The 25,260-nt window shown below is 38.7% G+C and overlaps 1 protein-coding gene across 5 annotated transcripts in view; it reads left to right on the top strand.

Annotated features, from left to right (window-relative positions):
- The window catches only part of BTRC (beta-transducin repeat containing E3 ubiquitin protein ligase), a 175,426-nt gene that overhangs the window by 133,963 nt on the left and 16,203 nt on the right, over positions 1-25,260 (top strand). For all 5 annotated transcript variants that reach the window (XM_039249240.1, XM_039249239.1, XM_039249238.1 and 2 more), the window contains 5 exons: positions 13,634-13,865; positions 17,145-17,331; positions 23,112-23,208; positions 24,096-24,233; positions 24,710-24,828. In XM_039249240.1, coding sequence (XP_039105171.1) covers positions 13,634-13,865; positions 17,145-17,331; positions 23,112-23,208; positions 24,096-24,233; positions 24,710-24,828 — 773 coding nt within the window. The remainder of the gene's footprint in view (positions 1-13,633; positions 13,866-17,144; positions 17,332-23,111; positions 23,209-24,095; positions 24,234-24,709; positions 24,829-25,260) is intronic.

Below are 25,260 nucleotides of genomic sequence, written 5' to 3'. Positions count from 1 at the left end.
AATGCCTCCATCATTCCCTGTTATTTATGGTAGAACGTAACTTTATGCTGCTAAAATAAAGGGAGGATGTGAGGGGGAAGTTGGGGAGAAGACTCTCAGTTTAAACTTCCTCCATCACAGAAATTTTATTTTGGCAATATTAACATTATTTAACATCCAGATGAGCAACCTCTATCTGAGGAAGTTTACAGAAAGAGCAACCAGATTCCAGACAATTAAACTTTATTACTCTGCCTGAAACATTGAGTAGTGGTTTCAGAAAATGGTTTTTCATCTCCTCTCCTTCTTGATGTTTATTGTTTATTGTGTGGGAGAGGACCTGTTTGTCCAGCGAGCATATTGTAGGTGAGCTTGGTAATGCTGGGTCCCTATTGCATTTGGTTATATTTGTTCTTGTCCCCTTCATCTCTCTCCACCTCACCTCTACTCACTACTTATCCCCCTCACCGTATCTCCTCTATAGCACCCCATCTTTATCTCCCTTCCCATCTCCCCCTACCCTGGCTTATCTCTACTGGCTCTTTCTGGTCTCTCACCTACACCCTCCCAAGTGCCCACTGCCCCTCCCCTGTCCCCAGACACTTTTGACATTCCTCTCCATTTTCTCCTCTCCTTCCTCTTCCTCTTCTTTTTCATCTCTTTTCTCCGTCCTTCTCTTCCCTTCCCTCCAGCCTTCTCCTCTCCTGTGTCCTTTTTCCTCTTCTTCCTCCTTGGTCTCTCCTCCTGTCCACAGTCACAGTGATCTGTAATTCCATATCCTCCAGGATCAGATCTTGACTTGTCTGGGGCAAAGGAGAGAAATTTTCCCAGCTCTGATCCATTCAGTGTTATAGACAAAAAAATCCTCTAGATGGCACAGAAATACCCCCCTCCCCTATGCATCAAATAATTGACTAGTATATATTTTTTAAAGACCAGGAAGATATTTACCCACCAAAATGTGAACATTATTTGTTGATGGTGGAAATTATGGGCAATTTTTATGTTCTTTGTGCTTCTATATTCTTCATATTGTCTGAATATCTATTATAAATGATATATTTAAAAAAAAATTAGTCTTTCTATGCTTGACCCCACTAGATCCTTATTTATTGAAAATTAAAACAAAACAAAATGAATCAGATTTGACCCTCTAGCACGTATGAATTTGGTTTGCATTTTGGTGTTTAGTTTTCCAAATTCTTTTAACATTTAAAACGGTGGCCCCTTGGACTAAAGCAGGAAGGCTTCAGCTATCGGCGCTATCATAGCACACAGTGGATTTTAAATATAGTCTTACAAGTTAGGCTTAAGCTCTAAGCCCTACAAGACCTTTTCTTCCTTTCCGTGCCTCCCCAAAATTTAGTTCCTATTTTGTATTTTTTTTTAATCTTCTATACTCTGAAGGTGGTCAGTGTGACAGACTTAGCAATTTGTACATAGATTTGTTTTCAGCCCAGTTACCAGTCTTGGGGGATAGAGAGGACTGGTACTGGTGAACAGCCGTTCTGTATGGTTACACCACATTATTGTACCTTCTCTATTGCCCTTGGTACTGTTGGTTGTAAAAGGCATAAAATTCATGTTATACTAGCCTGTTACAGTTAAACGTTAAAATTAAAACTGCAGATTCAAGTTTGACCAAAAGGAAAACTTTGAGGCTATTTCATTCTCGTTGGCTAGCTTAGGCGTGGAAGGTGAATGTAAGATTAGATGAAGTGTTCGAGACAAAGTTACGCATTTCCTGGCTACCATGTGATCATTTAAAAAAGGGTTAAATGGTGTGGTTCGTGAATGATTTTCTAGCTGCAGGGGTTTGTGAAAAGAGATCTCTGAATTATGCAGTTAATTGAATTCTTCAGGCATGGACTTATGGTCATTGAAAAAATGTGAGTGAGCAAAATTCTCTTGCTTTGCTCCTAGATACAGTTCATATAGTGTCTTAGAATTCCTGAATTCTTTTTTTTTTTAAAGATTCTATGCCTTTTTATGCAGGTTGAACATTTTATACAATAAACATGACATTTTAAAAGAATTTACACAGTAGATTTGTTCCCTAGCCTTGCCTTTCTCCTTATTTGTGTTTCTTATTTCCTCACTTCTCCAAGTCTGCATTACTGGTGCTTTTTCCCATTTTCCCCCATCTTGTGAGCAAAGTTTTAACAGTACGTAGAAAGTTAACTGCCTGGAGTCTTTTAAATATAAGTAACACGCAACCAGTAATAAGCTGTCGGTTGTTTTTTTGCTGCCTGCAAAGAAACATAAACACAGCGCTCATTTCTGGCAGGTTTTTACTGTCAGAGTTTCTCCTATTATATTTATCTTACAATTTGCCAGGGGGTGAAGTTATTAAGTTTTAGCAGCAGCCATCGATCAAGTTCACAAGTTAACACGATAAAGGCTCTGTGCCGCTCCGATCCGGGGAAATGATGATCCTCACTCGGTAATTAACTAAATGAGAAAGTTAAATCTTACTTGAGAGCTGGGAGAGATGAAAGAGAGGTGTTTGTCAGTTTCTCAGTGGAAATTAGAAGCAGTTTTCTGCAATTCCCTAAGCTGCTGCTCTGTCATATTTTACATAAGCTCTGGGAAAACGTCTTGTAATTAGTGCTGTCATGGAGGATTTTTTTTTTGCTGAAGGATGTTGGAATAATTCATTAGATTATCAAGAAAGGCTTGTGTCCTGAAATGATTAGCACAGTGAAATTTAAACCATTAACGATAACAAGTTTAGAGCTTGCTGCAGTGCAGAGGCACCCGGGGTGTGTCTGTGCCTATTTCAATCATTTCTTATAATTAAACATTATGTCCTTTTCTTCCCCCCATCACTGAGACCCATCCAAAAATCCTTTTAAGGTGGCACTGCCTACATCAGTGGGTTTACCAGCCTTGGAGGTGTGTATAGTTAGTAGCTATAATAATGCAGCAGTAAATTAAACTGCTGTGAGTTTCTTGGTTTAGAACAAAAGAACCTATTGCCCTGGAAGCTATGAAGTTGCATGAGGGAACCCACTACAGAAACAAGAGCCCTGGTTTTGAAACCTAACAGTGTTTCGTGACTATCCGATCTCTTTAACTACCCCCAGAAACCTGGAAATAATCACAAATGGCTTCGTTTTGATTTTGGTTAATTTTTTATATGGCTTTTCCTATAATTAGTAAACAGAAAAAAGATTGGCAAGTGTCCAGTCTATAAATAATCATAGGTACTGGGACCTTTGTGAGTTCATTTCTAGTGAGTTTTATTTGAAAGAATTGAAGTGATTGCAAGCTTTTTCTTGTTGGTTATTAGAAACCAGTCAAATTCATAATGTGAACTTTCCTTCTGCTGACAAATCTGCCCCTTCCTGTCTTCCATGTTCACTAATCAGATCTGACATATTTATGAGTTCACCTAATATGTAATCATATTTAGTAGAAGCTGTTAAAATATTAATGCAATAATCCCACTGAGAAATGTGATGTTTACTTCTGTTGAAATGTATGTCCCATCCTATTTATATGTGGAGCCACGGCTTTCTTTTCATTTGCACTCCCGTGTTCCGCCACCCCACCCCAAGAGAAATGGGATAATAGACTACTTTTTTGGTCACTGAACGTTATAAAGGTTTTTTAAGAACTGAAAACTAGAATGGTAAAAGCTATGATCCCTCTTCTGAATACTCATTCTGCATGTTCAATTTATGGCCAGATTCTTTCAGTTTCTCTTGAAATCCTCTGTTAAATAAAAGATGCTTGAATGCCAATGGGCCTTTACCCTTCTGGGTTCCTCTTTTGTCTCTATCTAGCTCTTTAGGAGCTCTAGAGCTGTCTTGGACACCCCCCCCCCGCCCCCCACCATCACCATGGCCTCATGCCTATGTGTGCTTACTTACCTCTTTCAGTCCTAATGAAAATTCAGATACCATTTCTTCTTAATTCAACCAAGACGATGTTGACCTTATGCAAGAGATATTTTGACAAAGAAATAAAGGAAAAACAGAAAAAACTTTTAAGTTATTGCTTTTGAATTCTTATTAGGCAACAGCCAATAGTGAGTATAGTATAGACCTTTAAAAAAATCCTCCCTTTTTGGAGCACCTGGGTGGCTCAATGGGTTTAGCATCCAGCTCTTGATTTCAGCTCAGGTCATGATCTCGCAGTTTGGGAGTTGGAGCCCCTCTGTCAGTGCAGAGCCTGCTTGGGAGTCTCTCTTTCTCTCTCTCTCTCTCTCTCTCTCTCTCTCTCTCTCTCTCTCCCCCTCCCCAATCACATTCTCTCTCAAAATAAATAAACTTAGAAAAGTTTTTAAAAAATCCTCCCTTTTCCCCCTCAGAAATCTTGAATGTTTTACCTTGTTCTTCTGGCCACAGGATCAAGAACCCTGGTTCTGTCCCCTTCCAAGTGAATATACTAGGTTAAATATGTGAAGGATCAGCCCTATTGAGGAAGTGAGTTATTATACTTAAGTAAATGTGTATTATAACCCAAACATACAATTCTCAACAGGTCCTCCTTCCTCTCTTGTGAGGATAAAATTCCTTTCTTCTGAGTACTTGCTAATCTGTCTCTTCTAATCTTAGCCAATGATCACCTCTTGCCTGGATCATTTTATCGGCCTTCTAGTCGACCTTCCTCTGTTCATGCAACTTGCTCTTGTATCCCCTCACCATTCTCTACATGGCAGCTAGTATACGTATTTCTAAAGGATAAGTCAGATGATGTCATATTTGACTACTTCAGAACCACCAGGGGTTCTCCTTTACACTTCGGATAAAATACAAACTCCTTACTGTGACCCAGAAAGCCTAATGTGATGTGGCCCCAGGCCACCTCACTAGCTCCTTTCCCAATACTTCTCCCAACATTTACTCTGCCTTGGCCATACTAGCCTTCTTTCTGTCTTTCCCTTGAGCACACCTTTAACTTCTTGTTTGGGGGGTCTTTCCCAGATCTTCACAAGACTGACCCTCTCATCGCTTAGATGTTATGTCCTTCTGCATCATTTCATGACTACCTTAGTTACAGTAGGCTCTATTGTTCCCTCCATGTTTTATGTTAACAATTATTTCGGTTTCTTGACAATATTTATTGGTTTCTGAAGTTAACATTTATTATATATTCTCCTTCCATTCCTCCCTAGAGAAGATAAACTGTGTGCCTGTTCACTACAATTTCTCTAGCATTGAGAAAAGCACCCAGCACTGAATAGTCACTCAATAAATGGTTGTTGGTTGATTGATAACTCTGAAGTCCCAGCCTTAGTCAAAGTTCTTGTCCTTTCCCTACTAAGCTGTAGCCCTACCCCAGCATAATCCCTGCCCATTTTATTCTTAGACTCATTCATCATCTTAATCATTAAATCCCTCTTCCCCTACTGTGAGTTTCAATGCCAGAGTCTTTCCTCAGAGCCCTTTTTAAAAAACTCACCTCGTGTTCATCATGGAATGTGCACTCCTTTTTTTAAAATTTTTTTTAAAATGTGCTTTCATTTTTGAAAGAGAGAGAGCCTGTGCACACGTGCACCAGCAGGGGAGAGGCAGAGAGGAGAGGACAGAGGATCCGAGGCAGGCTCCTCACTGACGGCAGAGAGCATAGAGCACAGTGCTGGGCTCAAACTCTCGAGCACGAGATCACGACCTGAGCCAAACTCAGAAACTTAACTGACTAAGCCACACAGGCGCCCCACAGCAAGTGCGCTCCTTAATCCCCATTCACTATTCCACATACACCCCAAAGCCCTTCTTAAGGCCAGGAAGAATCCTTAAATATCATTTGCCTCTCTCTAGTCATAAATACTACTCTCTTTATCTCATCCTTGCACCCCCAATTCCAAATGGTGTCCTGTGTCTAGAATATTTTTCTTTCTCTACTTACCACACCATTCCTTGCAGCTAAAGCAGGGTTTACATGCCAGCTAGAAACATCATCTCACCATAAACTTCAGCCAGTCCATGCTGTGTCTTCCAACCCATACACAATACAGTTAGCAAAGTCAGCACTCTTGATATTGCAGTGGTTGTGGTTAAGCTGGTTGATGTCTGAAAGTGTGTGTTTCTCCCTCCTGGCCCAGGTAGCAGCTTCAAAGAAATTCATGGTAATTTTGAAAGTGGTGCTTGTAATATGTTTTCGGGGGTCCGGGGGAAAATGTTAGCCTTTAGCCTTTGAAGACTAAGCTGAAGACAGTCATATAAATACTTAAGTCCTTTCATTTTTGTGCTTGTCACCTGACAGCTCCTTCCTTTCTTTCTTTTGGAGCTAACTGTTCATCGTAAACAGAAAAGCAGAAGGGATGTGCAGGGGTAGCAGAAAGTTAGTGTTACCATTAAACTGAGGTTGTTTGTCAGCTTTCCTAGACATTTGAACAGCAGTGGTTGAGTCATCAAGCTTTTGTTGGGAAAGCCAAATCAATTCTATTGCCACCAGTAACCATTACCCTTTCTCCCATACACTCTAATATACAACCTTTTGATTTTTTAATAATTGAACTTTTTCACTGTGCCCTTGTGGATTTTCAAAGGTTCTCAAATTGAAATTTTGCTACTTTTACTTTAGCCATTAGTAGAAAAATCTGTATGGGAGAATGATAGAGGGGAGAAGCTTGATAACAAAGACCTTTGAGCTCTCTATAAATGTAGTATCTTTGTTACAGATGAAATTAATATTACAGTGACATTTATATTTAGGAATACTCTATCCTTAGAAGTTTCCATTTTATTAAAATGTAATTTACATACAATAAAATACACCCATTTTAAGTACATAGTTCGATGCATTTTTGGCAAAAGTATACATACAGCTGTGTAGCAGTCAAGCTGTAGAACATGTTCATTGCCCCAGGACCTTCTCTTGTGTCCTTAATCAGTCAGCCCCACGCCCACATCCAGCCCCAGTCAGTCACTGATCTGTTTTTGTCATTATAAATTTGATTCATTGTTCCTAGAGTTTCATACAAGTAGAGTTGTAAAGTAAGAGGTTTTGTGCCTGGCTTCCTTTGTTCAGCATGTTTTTGAGATTCTTAGATGAGGTTTTGTGTATCTGTAGTTCATTCCTTTTATTGCTGAGTACTATTCCATTTTACAGATAGACCTCAGTTTGCTCCACTCTTGATGGACATGGAGATTCTTTTTTTTTTTTTTTTTTTAGCTTGAGACTATTCTGAATAAAGCAATTCTGAATATGAATGTACAAGTCTTTATGTGAAAATATGTTTTCATTTTGCAGGGGCAGTAAATGTCTAGGAGTGGGTCATATGATAAATATATGTTCAATTTTATAAGAAACTGTGCTCTGTGTACTAAAAGAGTTGTACCTTTAACCATTACTGCCAGCAGAGTATGAGAGGCTCATTTGTTCCTCATTCTTGTCCATACATACTATCATCAGTCTTTTTAATTTTAGTCATTGTCATAAGTGTGTAGTAGTATCTCATTGTGATTTTAATTTGCATTTCCCTTGTGACTAATGAGTTTAAACATCTTTCCATGGGCTTATTGGCCATCCATGATTCTTTTTTGTAAAGTGTCTATTCAAATATTTGGCCCATTAAAAAAATAAAAGAGTTATTTGTTGTCTTACTATCAAATTCTAAGAGTTCTTTATATATTCTGAACACAAGTCCTTTGTCAAAGTATATATTGCAAATATTTTCTCCCAGTTTGTGATCATATTTTTATTTTGTTAACTGTTTCTTTTAGAAACCAGAAGTTTAAAATTTGGCACCTGCTAATTTATCTATTTCTTCCTTAAGAAATAGTTTGTAGGGGTGCCTGAGTGGCCCCGTCAATGAAGTGTCTGACTTGATTCCGGCCTAGGTCATGATCTCATGGTTCGTGGGTTCGAGTCATGTCAGGCTCTGCTCTGTGTGGAGCCTGCTTGGGATTGTCTCTCTTCCTCTCTCTGCCCCTCCCCCGCTAGGCCACTTGCTCTCTTGCTCTCCTTTCATCCCCCCCACCCCCACCCCGCCAAGTAAATAAACTTAAAAATAGTTTGTGCTTTTGTGCCCTATGTATGAAATGCTTACCTATCTCAAGAGTACCAAGATTTTCTCCAATGTTTGCTTTTAGACATTGTCTTAGCTCCTACATATACATCCAAAATCCATGTAAGTTAATTTTCAGAAATGGTTGAAAGTAAAGAACAAAGTCCATTGTTTCTATATGGATATCCAGATGTTTCAACAGCATCTTTTGAAAAGTCTGTTTTTCCTTATTGAATTATCTTGGCACCTTTCTCAAAAGTCAACTGGCCATATGTAAATCTCTTTGTGGAGTCTATATTCTGTTTCATTGATATACATGTTTGTCCTTACACCAAAGTCACACTATCTTGATTATTATTGCTTTATTTAAGTCTTGAAATTCAGTGGTGTGAATCCTCTATCTTTATTTCTATTTTGTAGGATCACTTGGCTGAAGTCTAGGTCCTTTGTATATCCATTCAAATTTTACAGTCACCTTGTCAATTTCATTGCTGGGATTTCATTGATATTGCATTGACTCTTATCAGTGGATTGATTGGGAAGAATGAACATCTTAACCATATTGAGTCCCATTTTTGAACGTAATATACCTCTCCATTTATTTAGGTCTTTTAAAAATCTTCCTCAGCTCTCAGGGCCCCTGGGTGGCTGAGTCAGTTAAGCATTCAACTTCGGCTTAGGTTATGATCTCACAGCTCATAGGTTCAAGCTCCACATCAGGCTCTGTACTGACAGCTCAGAGTCTGGAGTCTGCTTTGGATTCTGTGTCTCCCTCTCTCTCCCCTCCCCTGCTTGTGCTCTGTGTGTCTCTCATGCACAAAAATAAATAAACATTAAAAAAAATTTTTTTTAATTTCCCTTGGCACTATTTTGTTGTTTTCAGCTTTATGGGTATTAACACATATGTTGTTAAGTTTATTCCTAAGTATATTTTTTAATGCTACTCTAAATTGTATAGGCAGACAGCTTTAATCATTTATTTATTTTTTTATAAATAAAAATATTTTATTTCAACCAACTGAGCCACCCAGGTGCCCCAGAAAGATAATTTTAAAAAGTATATTTCAAAAAAAAAAGAGTATAGCGCTTACCCTTAGCGCTAGCAACCCAAAAACAGGAGTCAAGGCAAGGCTTGTAAGTCTCCTGGTAGTCTATTTCTTGATAATGGTGCTACATGAGTGTGTTCAAATTCTGAAAATTCATCAAGCTATACACTTAAGATTATGCACTTTCCTAAAAAAAACTTTTTTAATATTTATTTCTTAGAGAGAGACAGAGCACGAGCAGGGGAGAGGCAGTGTGAGGGGGAGACGCAGAATCTGAAGCAGGCTCCAGGCTCCAAGCTGTCAGCACAGAGCCTGATTAGGGCTTGAACTTGTGTACTGCAAGATCGTGACCTGAGTGGAAGTTGAAGGCCCAACCAAATGAGCCACCCATGTGCTCCAAGATTATCCACTTTTATGTGTATTTTATTGCAATGAAATTAAAATAGAAAAACACATAGTACACAGTGAGAAAGAAATAAGTATTTTCTTTTTTTTTTTTAAGTTTATTTATTTTGAGAGAGAGAAAGCATGAGTCGCATGGGGCAGAGAGAGAGAGAGAGAGAGAGAGAGAGAGAATCCCAACCAGGCTCTGCACTGTCAGCATGGAGCCTGACGCAGGGCTCAAACCTACAAACCATGAGATCATGACCTGATCCAAAATCAAGAGTCAGACACTTAACCACCTGAGCCATCCAGACGCCCCAGAAGTATGTATTTTCAAGAGGAGAGGGAAAGTCCAGTTCCACCAGTGTCAGAAGTTCATTAGGAATGTTGATTTATTGAGCACTTTACTTACTGTGTGCCAGGTAGTAAGCTAAGCATGCTTTTCTTAGATTATCTTATTTGATCCTTACAAAAACCCAATGGAATATATCGTATCATTATCCCCATTTGGCAAGATGAGGGAAACAGAGACTCAAAAAAAAAAAAAAATCAAGGTGTTTATTTCATGACACACAGCTAGTAAACTGAGGAACTAGAATTTGGAACCAGGTCTTTGCACTACTGTAGGACCAGAGCTCTTAAAAAAAAATGCAGTGTGGTGTAGTGGTTAAGACTAAGTAACTCATTCAAAGCGATAATGGGTCTGAGGTATGTGTTTTTCTACCTCACAAGGAAATACTCTGTTTTGGAAGTTGTGTCTAAAATGTAGTACCAGCTGGAGTAGCCCAGACAGTTGGTACATACATGAACTATCAGTTTATACTTCATTCCTAATAGCCACATGTTTTAGATCCTATTTATGACTGGGTCATTGAAAATACAAGATGCCTGGCTGAACTTTAGCTCCTGCAGTGGGATAACCAAATTTGTGAAATCCTTAGGCATTTTTATCTGTTAATAGTCTGATAGCCACTGATCAAAGCATGACTCCCTGCGATTATAAAAACATCTGGTTTATTGAAGATTATAAATAGAACTATTTCATTACTGTGCTGATTATTGTTCTCTGTTCCTCGCATTTCTGGTCTTTAGCAGGAAAACAATACCTGAGGGTAGCATTTAACTCCAACCCATTTCTACCTTTTACAAGACAAAAGGACAAATTTATAAAAGATGATGGAGTGGGAGGTTTGGGTTGTTGAGATGAGAAGTGGTATTTGGTCAAGCTTGTACACCTACCTATTCATTAGCTCACTAAATCTTACTCCATACTTCCTGAATTTTTCTTTTTTGAAATGCAAACAAATAACCTACCCAAAAAGCAGCTCTGAAGTCCCCCAAGGCCTGTGTCCAACAAGGCTCTTATTAATCATTTTTCATCTATATCCTAGACCACAGGGGCATTTATGCTAGAAAACATCCAACTCTGTACGCCAGGGCCTGCTGCTCACAGGTGTCAGCTCTTTCTGTGTAAACAGAATGCCTAATGTCATTCTCGGCCATACACTTTCAGTGGTGTATCAAGGATCATTTGTAAAGAAGCCTGCATGTAGGATTTAATGTTTAGAAATTAAGCCAGCCTGTGCCTTGAATTGCAGAAGTTGATTTTCCAAATTTGATAGTTTTATAGCATGCTCAATATGTCCAGGCAGGTATGAACTCCATTGTAACACTGGCTTTTCTGCCAGATTGGGATTGCTTCCAGCAAATATGCCGAAGATCTATCAAATTACTTTGAAAAGTACCCACTTGTATCACTTTGTCGACATCCTCTAAAGAAAACCAACTTTCTTCAGAGTAGCAAAAGTTTCAGTTGATTTCTGAATCTTCTCCTAGTGTCCCAGCTTCAAACTCACATATGATCCTTGTCTCCTTTCTTTTTTCATACCCCATGTCCAGTCTGTCAACAAATTCAGTTTGCTCTGCCTTCAAAGTATACACTGAGTCCCAATTATTTCTCATTACCTCTGCAGCTACCACTCTAGTCCAAAAGATTGTTCTCTTCTATGGACTACTGTGAAGCAGTCTTTTAATCAGTCTCCTCGTTTCCATTCATGTCCCCTACAGTCTGTTCTTCACATAACTTGCTCCATTTAAAAGGAGTCAGATGATGTCACTCTCAGACTTTTAGGTGCTTCTCTATGTGATATTTCTCTTTCTCTCTCTCTCTCTCTCTCTCTCTCTCTCTCTCTGCAAAGCTTCTCATCTTCCTGACCTCTCTCCAGCGAGGTAGCCTGAATTTCTTATGGGGTGGCTCAAGGCTCTAAGAAGAAGTAAGCATAAGCTGAATGTCACTTTCTCTACACTTTGTTTGCCAAAGCCCAGATTCAAAGTCTAGGACAAACTTTGCCTTTTGACAGAAGGAACAGCATTCAGTGTTCAGGGAGGGATGGAATTGTTTCAGGCCGTCATTGGAGATTAGCTGCCCCCACCTAAATGACCCAGATGATCTGGCTTGAACTACTCCAATTTACTTCTCCTTGTTCACTTGGTTCAAACCACACTGGGCCTCTTTGGTGTTCCTTAAACATGCCAGACAGACTGCCACCCAGGACCTTTGCCCTCAAATTCCCTTTGCCTTAGACCATTCTTCCCCCATGTAACAAAATGTCTAGTTTCCTCATTTCCTTCAGGTCTCAATTCAGATGTCATCTCTTTAGGGAGACTATCTCTGACCCCATAGGCTTAAGTAATTATATTAGTTTTCTGTGTTTTTTTAATTGCTGCGTAACAAACTACCAGGATAAAATAACACCCATTCATTAGCTTACAGTTTTCTAGGTCAGAAGTCTGGCATAGCATAGCTGGGTCCTCTGTTCAAAAGTATCACAAGGCTGAAATGAAGGTGCTGAGCAGGCTGAGTTCTCATCTGAAGGCTCTAGGGGAAAATCCTCTGCTCAGCTTATTGTTGTTGGCAGAACTTAGACCCCCACCTTTGTAGTACTGAGGTACCTGTTTCCTCACTGGCTGCCATCTGGGAACTCTCCCGGCTCCCAGAGGCTGACCACATCCTTTGCCATGTGGTCCCCTTCTTTAGTAACCAGTTGGAGAAAACTCTCTACTTTTAAAGGGCTCATTTGATAGGTACCCATTCTAGTAATCTCCCTATCTTAAGGTCAGCCGATTTGGCACCTTAATTAAATCAAAACAGTGCCTATGTGTTTGTTTGAATAGCTAAGAGAAGATATACTTCAAGGGCCGAGAATCTTGGGTGGAGCCATCTTAGAATTTTGCCTACTGCAATAACATATACTTTGGGTTTCTGTCCCCTTATTTTAATTTTTTTTTTATTTTAAGTTTTTAATCTTTTATTTTAGAGAGAGAGAGAGTGGGGAGGGGGTGGGGAGAGAGAGAGAGAGAGAGAGAGAGAGAGAGAGAGAGAGAATCTTAAGCAGGCTACACACTCAGCATGGAACCCAGTGTAGAGCTCAATTCCACAACCCTGGGGTCATGACCTGAACTGAAATCAAGAGTCGGACACTCAACCAGCTGAGCCACCTAGGCGCCCCATATCCCCTTATTTTTATTAATAGCACTGTGCACATTATATTTTCTATGTACTTGATTATGCTTTTATCTTGCTTGTACATACTACAATATAAGTTCCTGAGGACAGACACTGTTATTTTGGTTCAGTGTTGTATTCCCAGTGTTGTATTCCTAGGACAGTGTTTGTGTGTGTGCTCAGTTGATATTTCCGTAATGAACTAATTAACAGAAAGACTTAATGGCATGTAAGTTTGATTTCCTTTTTAGAAGGGAAAGGGTAGGTTGAATATATACATGTTATATTTAAACTTTATCTCCAAAGGTACTAGAGTTTCAGATTATTTTATTCATTGGCCTTTCTTTGCTTGGAAGGTTTCTTATTTGATTAGTAAAAAATAAGTTGTGAGGAAGTAATTATATAAACGTCTAGTAACTGGTGTATACAAAAAAAAGCAAACGAGCTTTTTTGCTTGCTAGTAATAATAACTTAACATGCTTTCAGCTTTCAGTTCTCATCTATATATCTCCAAATAATTTTTCTTCCTGTTCTTCCTGTGAACTTTTAGACATGGATGCCTAGTCATCCAGCAACTTACTGTGGTCTTTGTGTGGCTTTCTGTATAATTGCTGTTCAGAACCATCCAATTACTCATAGAGTAACAGAGTGAGCTCCATCATAAAGACATAACATTGCATGCCAGACCAAAAAATTATATATTTCCCTCATTTTCAGTACTTACTGTTTCATGTGTCTTTTAATCCACCCCTTCTACAGACAAAACTTGCCAATGGCACTTCCAGTATGATTGTGCCCAAGCAACGAAAACTCTCAGCAAGCTATGAGAAGGAAAAGGAGCTGTGTGTCAAATACTTTGAGCAGTGGTCAGAGTCCGATCAAGTGGAATTTGTGGAACATCTTATATCCCAAATGTGTCATTACCAACATGGACACATAAACTCATACCTTAAACCTATGCTGCAGAGGGATTTCATAACTGCTCTGCCAGGTATGTCTACGGGTGTTTGTGAGCCATTAATTTGCCTGGAAGATAAGTGACAATGGTAATGAAACTGGATCGTCATCTCTCTTTTTAAGTCTTTATTGGCTTGAATTTTACAAACGGAGTCCTTTAATGTTACCTTCTTGGGGTATAAATACCCAATGTCGAACTCTGGAAATAGAGACTCTTCTTTCCCCGGTCTTCTCTGTATCTCCTACCCTTTAGTCACTCTGTTCTTACCCACTCAGAGGTGCAAATAAAATTTTTTCTGAGCTGCTACCTTGATAATGTGTCTCAGTTTCAAGATATGTTAACCTATGTACTTGGATTTGGTTTTCCATGGGAATTGGCCAACAGAATATTTAGATTATGGGACTGAATAAGAAACATTTTTAATTGAGTATTTTATAAAGAAAGGTATCTCAGGAGCCTTGTGACATTAATTTGTAAACTCCAGGCTTTGCAACCTCACTGTTCTCAGTAATCGAACATCTATCGTAAGCTCAATATAGGTTTGAATACACACACACATACGCTCACACACTTAAAATACATTTTTTGTGGAGGATGATGTGGTGGTTTTACCAAATGCTTGGTGGTGATCCCAGGGTACTATGTAGACATCATTATTTGGGGGAAATGCTACCTCAAGAAGATATAAGGTTGTCCTCTGTGTTAAACGTTTATTTTAAAAGAAAATATAGTACAAAAGATGAGTGAATCTCTAAAATATTATATCTTGTTTTTATTTTTTTCAATTGTTTCCTGATTATAGAAGCTATAGGAAATTTAGAAAATTCAAAACCATTTAAAATATAAAAATAAAATTTCCCAGAACCCTACCATTCAGAGAGCTGCTAATACCTATTAATATGTTGGCATGTAGCCTTACAGGTTTTTTTCCTAGGTGTGTATATTTCCTTCTAAAGCATATGTAACATTTTTTTCCTACTATGTTCTTAATGTATTTTCCTGTGTTTTTTAAAAAACATAGTTATTTATAGTATTATATATTCTTTATGATGGCCAAAGCACATATTATTTAACCCCTTTTGTGGACATTTAGGTAGTTTAAAATGTTTTTCCTATTATGAACTTTGTGGTGGTGGACATTCTTATTCACTAATCTTTTCCTGGGGAAAAATAACAGAAACAGGACTCCTATATTGAAGAATTATGAATATTTTTAAGGCTTTTAACCCTTGTACAAAACTGTCCTCTTTGAAAAATATACCAACCCTCCCCCAAACGGCATACTACTACTTTGCTTAATCTTTGCCAATTATCTTTTTCGTTTGTTTATTTCTCCAAAATTGGAATTTAAGTCACCCTTTAAAACAAAAGAAATACCTATTTATATCTTAGAAAAAACCACTTTAAAGCTAAATTTGTACCTATATTTTTTGTTAAGTGTAATAGACTTCTGCCCCCTCTTCCCTCATTGGACTTTGTTTTAGCCACAGGCAAACAGTTTTCATTGTGTGAACAATCTATGTGTACCTCATTACTGCGCTCTCCCCAGTTACTGGGACATGCTACTGTCTCAAGCATATACCACTAAGAATTGAGCAGGAGTTGATTAGATCAGTGTATCCTTTGCCTAATCCTGATCCCTGGTGTGTATCTGCTGACCACTTTATAAGATATTAAATCATCAGGCTAATGCTTTATGGCCATTTTAACTTATAAACCTACACCACCTGGCTACATTTAGTAAACCAAACTACTTCAAAAAATGCCTATAATCCATTAATGTAATGGGTTTGTTTAGACTGTTAGGTGAAATTACTTCCAAAGACTTACTATAGGGGCATAGTGAAAGATCAGGAACAATTTCATGACAGCCATTAAAAACAACAGGAATGAATTTTGGAAACTTCTGATGGCATAGAAAGTTTCAATTTAAAGGTGCAGGAACTGTATCATCACTGTTTTTTGCATGAGGAACTAATTATTATATCTTGAATTGGATTATAGTCATTTTCCTTTAATAAGAATTAAGTGATGAATGCCTCCATCTGCTTATGCTTAAATATGAACATGTGATACCAGCCAAACAAAATCCATTTAATGCTTTCTTCTCTGAATCTGCTGAAAAATGTGACTGATATCCATACAGTTTTATAATTAGAATAATGTTTAAGCACATTTGGGTTGTTGCTAATGGTGTCCAAGTATGTCTTTGTGTGATTCAGGGGAAAGGCACAAAATGAAATGTGGTATTCTCTTTCCTTTTGGGTAAGTTTGTGCCTAAGGGAGTCAGAGTATGAAGGAATCCTTCTGCACTATTTAAGTCTTTAGCAAACCTCTGATATGTAATCTGAAAGAGAAATAACTTTGAATATGCTTGTCTCACTTGTGAATTAGAACAGTAGCCAAAAACTTTATTAGTATGGTCATCCTATTTTATCGGATCTATTCCTCTGAGGCCTCAGTACAGATTTGGGTGGTAGAGTATTTTAATTGGGAAACCCATCCAGTTTAGGCAGCCCAAGATCTACTTCCATTGTTTCCCTCTATACATCCTGCAAAATGTTCTCTGAAATTCTAACCAAGTTATTTATTGGTGTGGGATTGTTTTCATTTTTTGGTCAACTGTCATTTAGGATTTATAGCAGCAACTACTCTCAAATACAGTTTCTTTTAACATTTGAAATTAAACTCATACTTGAACTTAAACATACCTCTCTGTGTTTCCTCTTGGGATGTTCCTATGCCAATCTGTATTTCCTTCTTCTCTCCTTTCTGCATGCCCAAAATTCTATAACCCAGCACATTCTGACTTAGTGCCTCTCCCCTAGTACATTTAAAGGATATTTCTTTCACTGAACAGCTTTGGAACTGCAGCAGTAATAGAAACGGAATGAGAAATGGACCTAATATAGAGATTTGGGGGGGTCTGAATCACAGACTTTGAGATGCCATCCATAGAACATCCCCTAGTGCTGAAATCCATATAGATAGATGTGAATTGTTTTCTAGGATCCTTTTTATTTTTAATGTCTTGGGGGGTTTGCTAGTTGTTAGCGCTAACTTCCTTATCTAAAGGAAGATGGAAAATACTGTTCATTTCTGTAACCTTATGGAAAAATTATTGACACTCATTTTACCCAAGTTTCTGTTTGAAAAAGAAACTGGACCACACTAGGGACAGTGATATGCTTTCAGAAAAGAATAAATGCTGTTGTTTTTTAAAGGACCTTTTGTAAAAAAACAAAAAACAAAAAAACCCCACCATTCACCACCTATATTTCTCTTCTTTGCCCCCTCCCCAACCCACAACAGCTCGGGGTTTGGACCACATTGCCGAGAACATTCTGTCATACCTGGATGCCAAATCGCTATGTGCTGCTGAACTCGTATGTAAGGAATGGTACCGAGTGACCTCTGATGGCATGTTATGGAAGAAGCTCATTGAGAGAATGGTCAGGACTGATTCTCTGTGGAGAGGCCTGGCAGAACGAAGAGGGTGGTGAGCCTTTTAACTTTCTTGCAATTATGAAGCTTCAAGACATGGCCATTCAGAGTCATTGGAATAACATTGGGAACCAGTGAGACTGCTTCTCATTTAATATAATGATTTTGCTGGTTTATAGCATAAAATGTAAAATAGTTATATATATACTCAACAGTTTTTCTTCTGACCAATCATTCATAAATGACATAGTGTGTTACTACTACTTTGCAAAAAAATGATTAAAAACTGACTTCGCTTAGAGCATTCTATTCTCTGGGCAGAATGTAGTGTCCTGAAAAAGGGCTGATAGGCAGTTTGTACGACAGATGACTTTAGATCACACAGAAATCTGGTGCACCTGGGTGGACCAGTCGGTTAAGCATCTGACTTCGGCTCAGGCCATGACCTCATGGTTCGTGGGTTCAAGCCCCACGTCGGGCTCTGTTTTCACAGCTAGCTCAGAGCCTGAGCCTGTTTCAGATTCTTTGTCTCCCTCTCTCTCTGACCCTCCCCTGCTCACGCTGTCTCTCTCTCAGAAATAAATAAAACATAAAAAAAAAAAAGTAGATTACATAGAAATCAGATGCCTGAAACAATCCCGAACAAATAAGTATGTTGTCCTTCAAAAGATTTCTTGTCTTTAATCCATGCCTGTGGTGTTTTATCACCTTTGTAATCAAAATTATTTTTAACACTCAACTAGAATAAGAATTCTAGGTAGGCATCAGAAAGAGTGAAGTGTGTAATCTAGTATATATCACTGTTTCCTCATAAGACTCTTATTTTCTTAAGATTTTACTGCTTAATCCCAAATTCCTTAAGGCATTATATAGTTAGCAGCCTGAGAGACGTCACCAATTTTGTTGTTCTTTTAACATAAAGGTACCATTTCATTAGAGCTTCTGGAAGATGCTGTCTATTTGTACTTTCAAAGGATGTCTCTAGACTGTCACTGAAAGAAAGTCAGGTGTGAATAATTTCATAAGTAACATAAAAGGGACATATTCAATATTTTAGCAGATAGACATGTACCAGCAGACATATGTGTGCTCAGGGATATCCTGAGCAATTAATTTTATCAATTATTTATCTTGGACCGTAAAGAGATACAAAACTGTTAAGAGGATCAGCTTTTCTTGGCAGTTTTCATTAAAATATAGTTAGCTCCTTTCCTTTCCATTTTTTTTTTTTTGCATCTTTGAAATTCATTGGTATATAATAAATGTAATGACCCCTAAATATTCTACCAAATGCTTCAAGAAATTTCTGCCATTTTGGCTATTAGGAAGACTTTAAAATTTCCCTCAAATTCAAATTTAAAGGAAGCAAATGCCAGGCAATTCTTCAACTATATAGAAGTGAATATATAAAAGCATAGTGTTATTCTTCCCAAATATGTTTTTCTTATTCTGATTTGTTTCACTGTATAGAAAAATAAAAACCTTTCATAATTTATTTCATACTTTGGAAATAAACTCTTTATTAAAAAGCAAAATATATGTATATATTTGTCTGGGATCCAAAGTCCATCATTTTGCTAATAAGCATGCCAGGACCAGCCTTAGATAAAGAGCAGTTGCTTATGTGGGAGAATTTTAGGGCAGCTAGGAATATTCCACTACTCCTCACAGAGAAAAAAGAAGAGAAAAGAAAAATTATCCTTAGGGGCACCTGGGTAGCTCAGTTGGTTAAGCACCCATCTCTTGATTCGGCTCCAGTCATGATCTCACAGTGCGTGAGACTGAACCCCGAATTGGGCTCTGCACTGACACCATGGAACCTGCTTAGGATTCTTTCCCTCCGTCTCCTCCTCCCCCACTTATTGTCTGTCTGTCTCTCTCTCTCGCTGTCTCTCTCTCGCTCTTTCTCTCGCTCTGACTCTCCCCCCCCCCAAAAAATAAATAAAGTCTAAAAACAATGTCATTTAGGGGCACATGGGTGGCTCATTTGGTTAAGCAGCCAACTTTCAGCTCAGGTCATGATCTCATGGTTCATGAATTCAGGCCCAGCATTGGGCTCTGTGCTGAAACTTGGAGCCTGGAGCCTGCTTCATATTCTGTGTCTCCTTATCTCTCCCCCATTTGCACTCTGTCTCTCATTCTCAAAAAATAAATAAAACATTAAAAAACAATAAAAGTTACAAGAATGTTATTTAGGGTGCCTGGGTGTTTCAGTCAGTTAAGCATCCGACTTCGTGGTTCATGATCTCATGGTTCATTAGTCTAAGCCCTACATCAGGCTCTCTGCTCCCAGTATAGAGCCTGTTTCAGGTCCTCTGTCTCCCCCCACCCCCGCCCCTCCCCCACTCACACTCTCTCTCAAAAAATAAACTTAAAAAAATAATAAAAATAATAAAATCTTTAAAAAAATGACATTTAAAAAAAAAGCCCAAACTCTCCTCCAAATCAGAACTCATGACCTAAAATCTCTATGACAGAGATTCACTCCGATAGCAATAAAGGGTTTCTTCCCTATTAAAATATACTTTGTTCCCATTTGAAATGTAAATAACAGTAAGCCTTTATCAGACATTGGTAGTTTACACATACTTTTTTTTTTTACTTTTTGTTTTAAGTTTATTTCTTTTGAGAGAACACGTGCATGTGTGTGCGTGGAGGAGGGGCAGAGAGAGAGAATCCCCTGCTGTTAGAGCCTGATGAAGGGCTCCATCTCAGGAATTGTGAGATCATGAGCTGAGCTGAGCTGAAATCAGGAGTCAGATGCTTAACCAGCCAAGCCACCCAGGTGCCCCCTACAAACTCTTTTCTTTTCTTTTCTTTTCTTTTTTTTTTTTTTTGAAGGCAGGAAGAATAAGAAACAGATGAGCAGATTTGGGCAGACGCATGTTTGAAAATGCCAAAGACAAGGTAGCCTCCACAATTTTACTTGGAGTTGGCAATAAATAGGAAGATCTGTTATGTTAGTTACAAAGGAAAAAACCAAACAAGATCATTGAAAAGGTGGCCTTTTGCCTTTTAAAAGGGGTATATGAAGGTATGGCTGAGAGATAATCTAGGATCCAGTATTAATTATCACTCTTTTCCTAATTCCTGTTCTTTTGAGCATCATTCATAGTTCAGACCATATTCCAAGTATTTGTCCACCCCATGGAGACCTCCTCTAATATCCCTCTTGACTTTCTCTGCTTGTTTGTTTTTGTTTTTTGTTTTGTTTTGTTTTGCTTGAGAGACAGAGAGAGACAGAGTGGGAGTGGGAGAAGGGCAGAGAAAGAGGGGGACACAGAATCTGAAGCAGGCTCCGGGCTCTGAGCTGTCAGCACAGAGCCCAACACAGGGCTTGAACTCAGACTGCAAGATCATGACCTGAGCTGAAGTTGGATGCCTAACCGACTGAGCTACCCAGGCGCCCCTGGCTGCTTGTATTTTTTAAATTTGCCTTTCTTCTTGTGTTAGTGTTCTCCCCTACTTTTTAAAAATTTAATCTATGATCACTTTCTCATCTTCTCTCAGATTGTCTTTCCAAGCCTACTGCGTCAGTTTTCCTTTCATACCTTTCCCCAAATCCTGCCTTTGAGAGTTTCTTCCATTTCCCCTAACCAAAAATAAATAAGTAAATATAGTTTTCTGATGAAACTTTGGGTTTAGCTTCCACTCCACTGTTGTATTTTGTATCTAGATGAATTTGACAGTCTGCCCCTATCTGTCGCTTTCTATCTTGAATACTATTGAGTGTGCTCTCTGTGCTCAGTAATGGTAACTCTTAAAAGTATAATAAACGACCACTTGGGAAAGTCCATTTTCTTAATCAGCAGATCACATTTTATGGTAACATTCTAAATTTAATATTTAGCATTTATCATGTACTTACATTCTCAGAGGCACTAGGCATTTCACGTAGAAGTGGTCCCTGTTGTCAGAGAGCTTCCATCATAAAAGGTTTTGACTTATAACACAGATATAGACTGAAAACCCAGTTTTCAGCACCTCACCACCCTTTTTTGTACCACCTTTAATTTGAAGAAATTCAGACACTTTAGCAAGGCATGAAAAATACATTGAGGTAAAAAATGAGATCAGAGGCTTATATGGTTTCTCTTCTCTTAGAATGTAGGGATAGTTTTATTACATATGAAGAAAATCCTGGGGTGCCTCTATTCAATTGCCAGAGATTTAAAAGGAGGGCAAGAATCTCTGAGGAATGGTGGGCACTGGGAGATAATAAAGTAGTAGAGGGCAGGCTCTGAAACCAGACTTAGATTCAAATTCCAGGTCTACTCACTAGCTAGGTGACCTTAAGCATGTTACCTAACCTCCCTGACATTTGATTTCTTTGTTTGCAAAATGAAAGCAGTGATTATGACCTCATGAAAGGGTGTTGGAATTGAAATTATTGAGTTATAATTATTAACCAGATTTGGAATCTCTTCACCCAAAATCTGTTGTTTGTTTACAGTGTGTTTGCAGAATAAGATTGTTCAGAGAAGTGTGCTTGTAACCCAGAATTATTTCATAATGTATCTTGTTCACTCTTTATGTTGATGTATCATCTTTCTTGCTCCTATTAGCCCCCTTTTAAAAGCTATTATTTTAGCTTCTCCATTGTAGATTTGCCTTCCTCTGTTAACACGGAAGTAAAGCCAGCTACCTTCCTGATAAGAAATTTTCTCAAGGTGTATAGTAGGAAGAGGGCAGAGGAGAAGCGCTCCTGGAGACACTGAACAATTAATTATATTGTAATGGAGCTATAGAGGGAGGAGTGGATGACTGGCCCAGAGAAAACATGATTTCTCTGGTGCCAGGATTACACTCTGAGGCATTTCTGCCTGTCTCCACTTTGCAAGGCACGGTGCCAGTGAGAACAGCAGTTAGTACACCCATAGTGGGGTTTACTAGCTTCCACACCGTGTTTGGTGGGTTCTTAACTTCAGGATGAGGAATTAAATTTTTTACCCAGCAGGAAGTGATTGCCATTTACTGATTTTTTTTTGTAGCAAAGATCTAGCTTGGGATATGAGTATTCCAGAGATGTGCTGTCATAAGGAAGGAGATGCTAACAAATGTTGCTCACTGGAGTCAAGGGAAGGCAGTAAAATGCATATGTGTATGTACATAGCCAGGAACACACCTGTGAAATAATGTCATGCCTTAGACTTGACAGCACAGTGCTCTTAGGCATTTCTTTTCATCTTCTTCCATACCTGCCGCTGGACACTCCTGTATTTCCTTTCTTCTCTGTCAAAATGAATTGAATTGCTCCTTTTGAAAGCATAGCTACACTGATCACCAGTAGCCTGGGTGTCTGCGCTGCCAACACACCTTACCCCACATAAATGAAGACTAGGAAAATTGAGCTCCGTGACAGAGGCATTCCTACTGCCCCTGATACTAGACTCCACCGATACTGGCACAGCTTTACTTAGTGGGGGGCAAAAAACTGTGGGGCACGTGCTGAGTTCAGAGTTAGTAGTTATCATCACTAACAAAATTTGCAAAAGCCCGATGAATCCGCCTGTACAGAGGTCTGATAGACCAGTTGATAAATTCCGATTATGTGTATTCCCTTTGATGACATTATAATATTCCTGAAGGCCTGATATTCTGATGGCTACACTGCAAGTCATCACGTGTATAATCAGTGTTGACGGAGTTCCTTAGAACCCAGGAAGTTATTCCCTGAAATGGGACTCCTGAAATCGAGCTTAACTTCACACTTTTCTAGACTAGTTATGGAGATTATATGGAATGGAAATTGTGACAACACTTTAAAAAAAATAGGAAGCTCCTTATACATGTATGATATTGTGATTTGTATTGAAAATGTTTATTGTTTTTTAGGGGACAGTATTTATTCAAAAACAAACCTCCTGATGGGAATGCTCCTCCCAACTCCTTTTATAGAGCACTTTATCCTAAAATTATACAGGACATTGAGGTAAGAATCTATTTATATTTGGATATATGCCAAATACTAGAGAATCATCAGCATTCTTCAGTAACAGAATTGTTACAGCTAACCCATTAAGGTTTATTAATGTGGGTTAAAAATCAATCTCTTTTGGGGCGCCTGGGTGGCTTAGTCGGTTAAGTGTCTGACTTTCGCTTAGGTCATGATCTCGCGGTTCGTGGGTTCGAGTCCCGCGTCGGGCTCTGTGCTGACTGCCAGCTCAGAGCCTGGAGCCTATTTCAGAGTCTGTGTCTCCCTCTCTCTCTGACCCTCCCCTGCTCACACTGTCCCTCTCTCTTCTAGAAATAAGTAAAAAAATATTTAAAAAAAAAAAAAATCAATTTCCTTTAAGTAAATAGGGTAGGCAAAATATGGTAAATTGCCAGGCAAAATTTTTAAAGATTGTTTACTGATGGATAAATAGATGAGAGAGAGAATGATATCGTCATGCAATAGCACTGAGACTGTTAAAGTTGCACTTACAATCTGATACTCAAATAACTTAATGAATTGAGCCTCCCTGGAAGTTCACTGGTAGAAATGGCCACCACATAGGTGTGAGGAGCACTGAGCATGTAGCCTCAGGGAATGCACAGCTTGCCCTCTGTTGCCCCTTTGCCACCAGGTTTATCATTTAATTGAATGAGTTATGTGCAGGAGAGTTCTAGAAAATAAATCTTTAATAACTTTACAAATGAAAAAATGTTATGCAATTTTAAACAGTGGTTTTTTAAAAACATATTTTGAGTTTGCCTTAAGGTCTATGTATTTAATAGAGTGAAGCACTGAGCATTTGTCATTGGTTGCCATGAAAGATAAAAATTCAGTGCTAGTCCTTTCCTAATTACTACCTTTTTACTCTTCCTTCTCCTCAGACAATAGAATCTAATTGGAGATGTGGAAGACACAGTTTACAGAGAATCCACTGCCGAAGTGAAACAAGCAAAGGAGTTTACTGTTTACAGTATGATGATCAGAAGATAGTAAGCGGCCTTCGAGACAACACAATCAAGGTGAGGTCTGTTCAATTATGGGGAGATGGCTGAAGGATCAAGGGTGTCCACATTAATAAAGCAGTCCAAGCATCATCTCTAAGCATTATTTCCAGAAGGTAAATAAGAGTTTTAGGTTGTTTCCAGTCCTGAAGCCAGAATCATTTCCTTAAAGGATAGTTACTTGCTTTCCGCCAGAAGCATATACAAATGGATCGTCCTGGGGTTAAATTCTCTCCTTAAAGTGCACTGAATGTGCTATTACTCGGGCTTCACATAATTATAGGTTACCCCTGTTCCTTAATGAAAAGGATAAAGTCTGCATTAGTATTGAAGCCACATATATATAGGTGCTTAGCTATACCTATAGAAAAGAATGCGTTCCACATTACTCTGGGCTTTGATTCTTTAGAGGAATCAAACACCTAATAGAGCTAACAAGTCTCGGCAGCACCCCATCATCACAGTGATCAAAAGGATCTTGTTTGCCATCCTAGATCTGGGATAAAAGCACGCTGGAATGCAAGCGAATTCTCACCGGCCATACGGGTTCAGTCCTGTGTCTCCAGTATGATGAGAGGGTGATCATAACTGGGTCATCGGATTCCACAGTCAGGTAGAAGATTTCACATGATCTTTTGAACTCTGGAATAGCAATCCGCTCTGTGCTTTGTCATAGATAGTAATTTCGTTGTAAGTAGCTGCATGAACACAGTTCTGAAACTTCATAACTAAAGAATAAACCATCAGCTCTCCACATCATGTGTCCACATAGAAGTAGAAAACTTGATTTAGGAATGACTCAGGCAAGTTTACATTTTTGCACATTGAAGAAACTACATACGCTGTTTTAATTTGGGAGAGTCATCAATTGTAGAAACTCGGTAAACCTTGTGCATGCCTTACAAAAACTGCCTCACAGGAGAATGATGGGAATGGAATTAAGCCTCCTTTCAGGTGGTTATAACTGTGGTACAGACATGCATTATCTCCTTTAAAATGTGTACAGGTGAGCAATGCTCGCTCTTTGCCAGCCCCTCCCCTGCTG

This window comes from Hyaena hyaena, unplaced genomic scaffold (genome assembly GCF_003009895.1).
Source record: "Hyaena hyaena isolate Hyena2069 unplaced genomic scaffold, ASM300989v1 scaffold_331, whole genome shotgun sequence".
Lineage (NCBI taxonomy): Eukaryota > Metazoa > Chordata > Mammalia > Carnivora > Hyaenidae > Hyaena > Hyaena hyaena.
The sequence above is the reverse complement of the archived record's forward strand: the minus strand, read 5'-3'. Positions and strand labels throughout refer to the sequence as shown.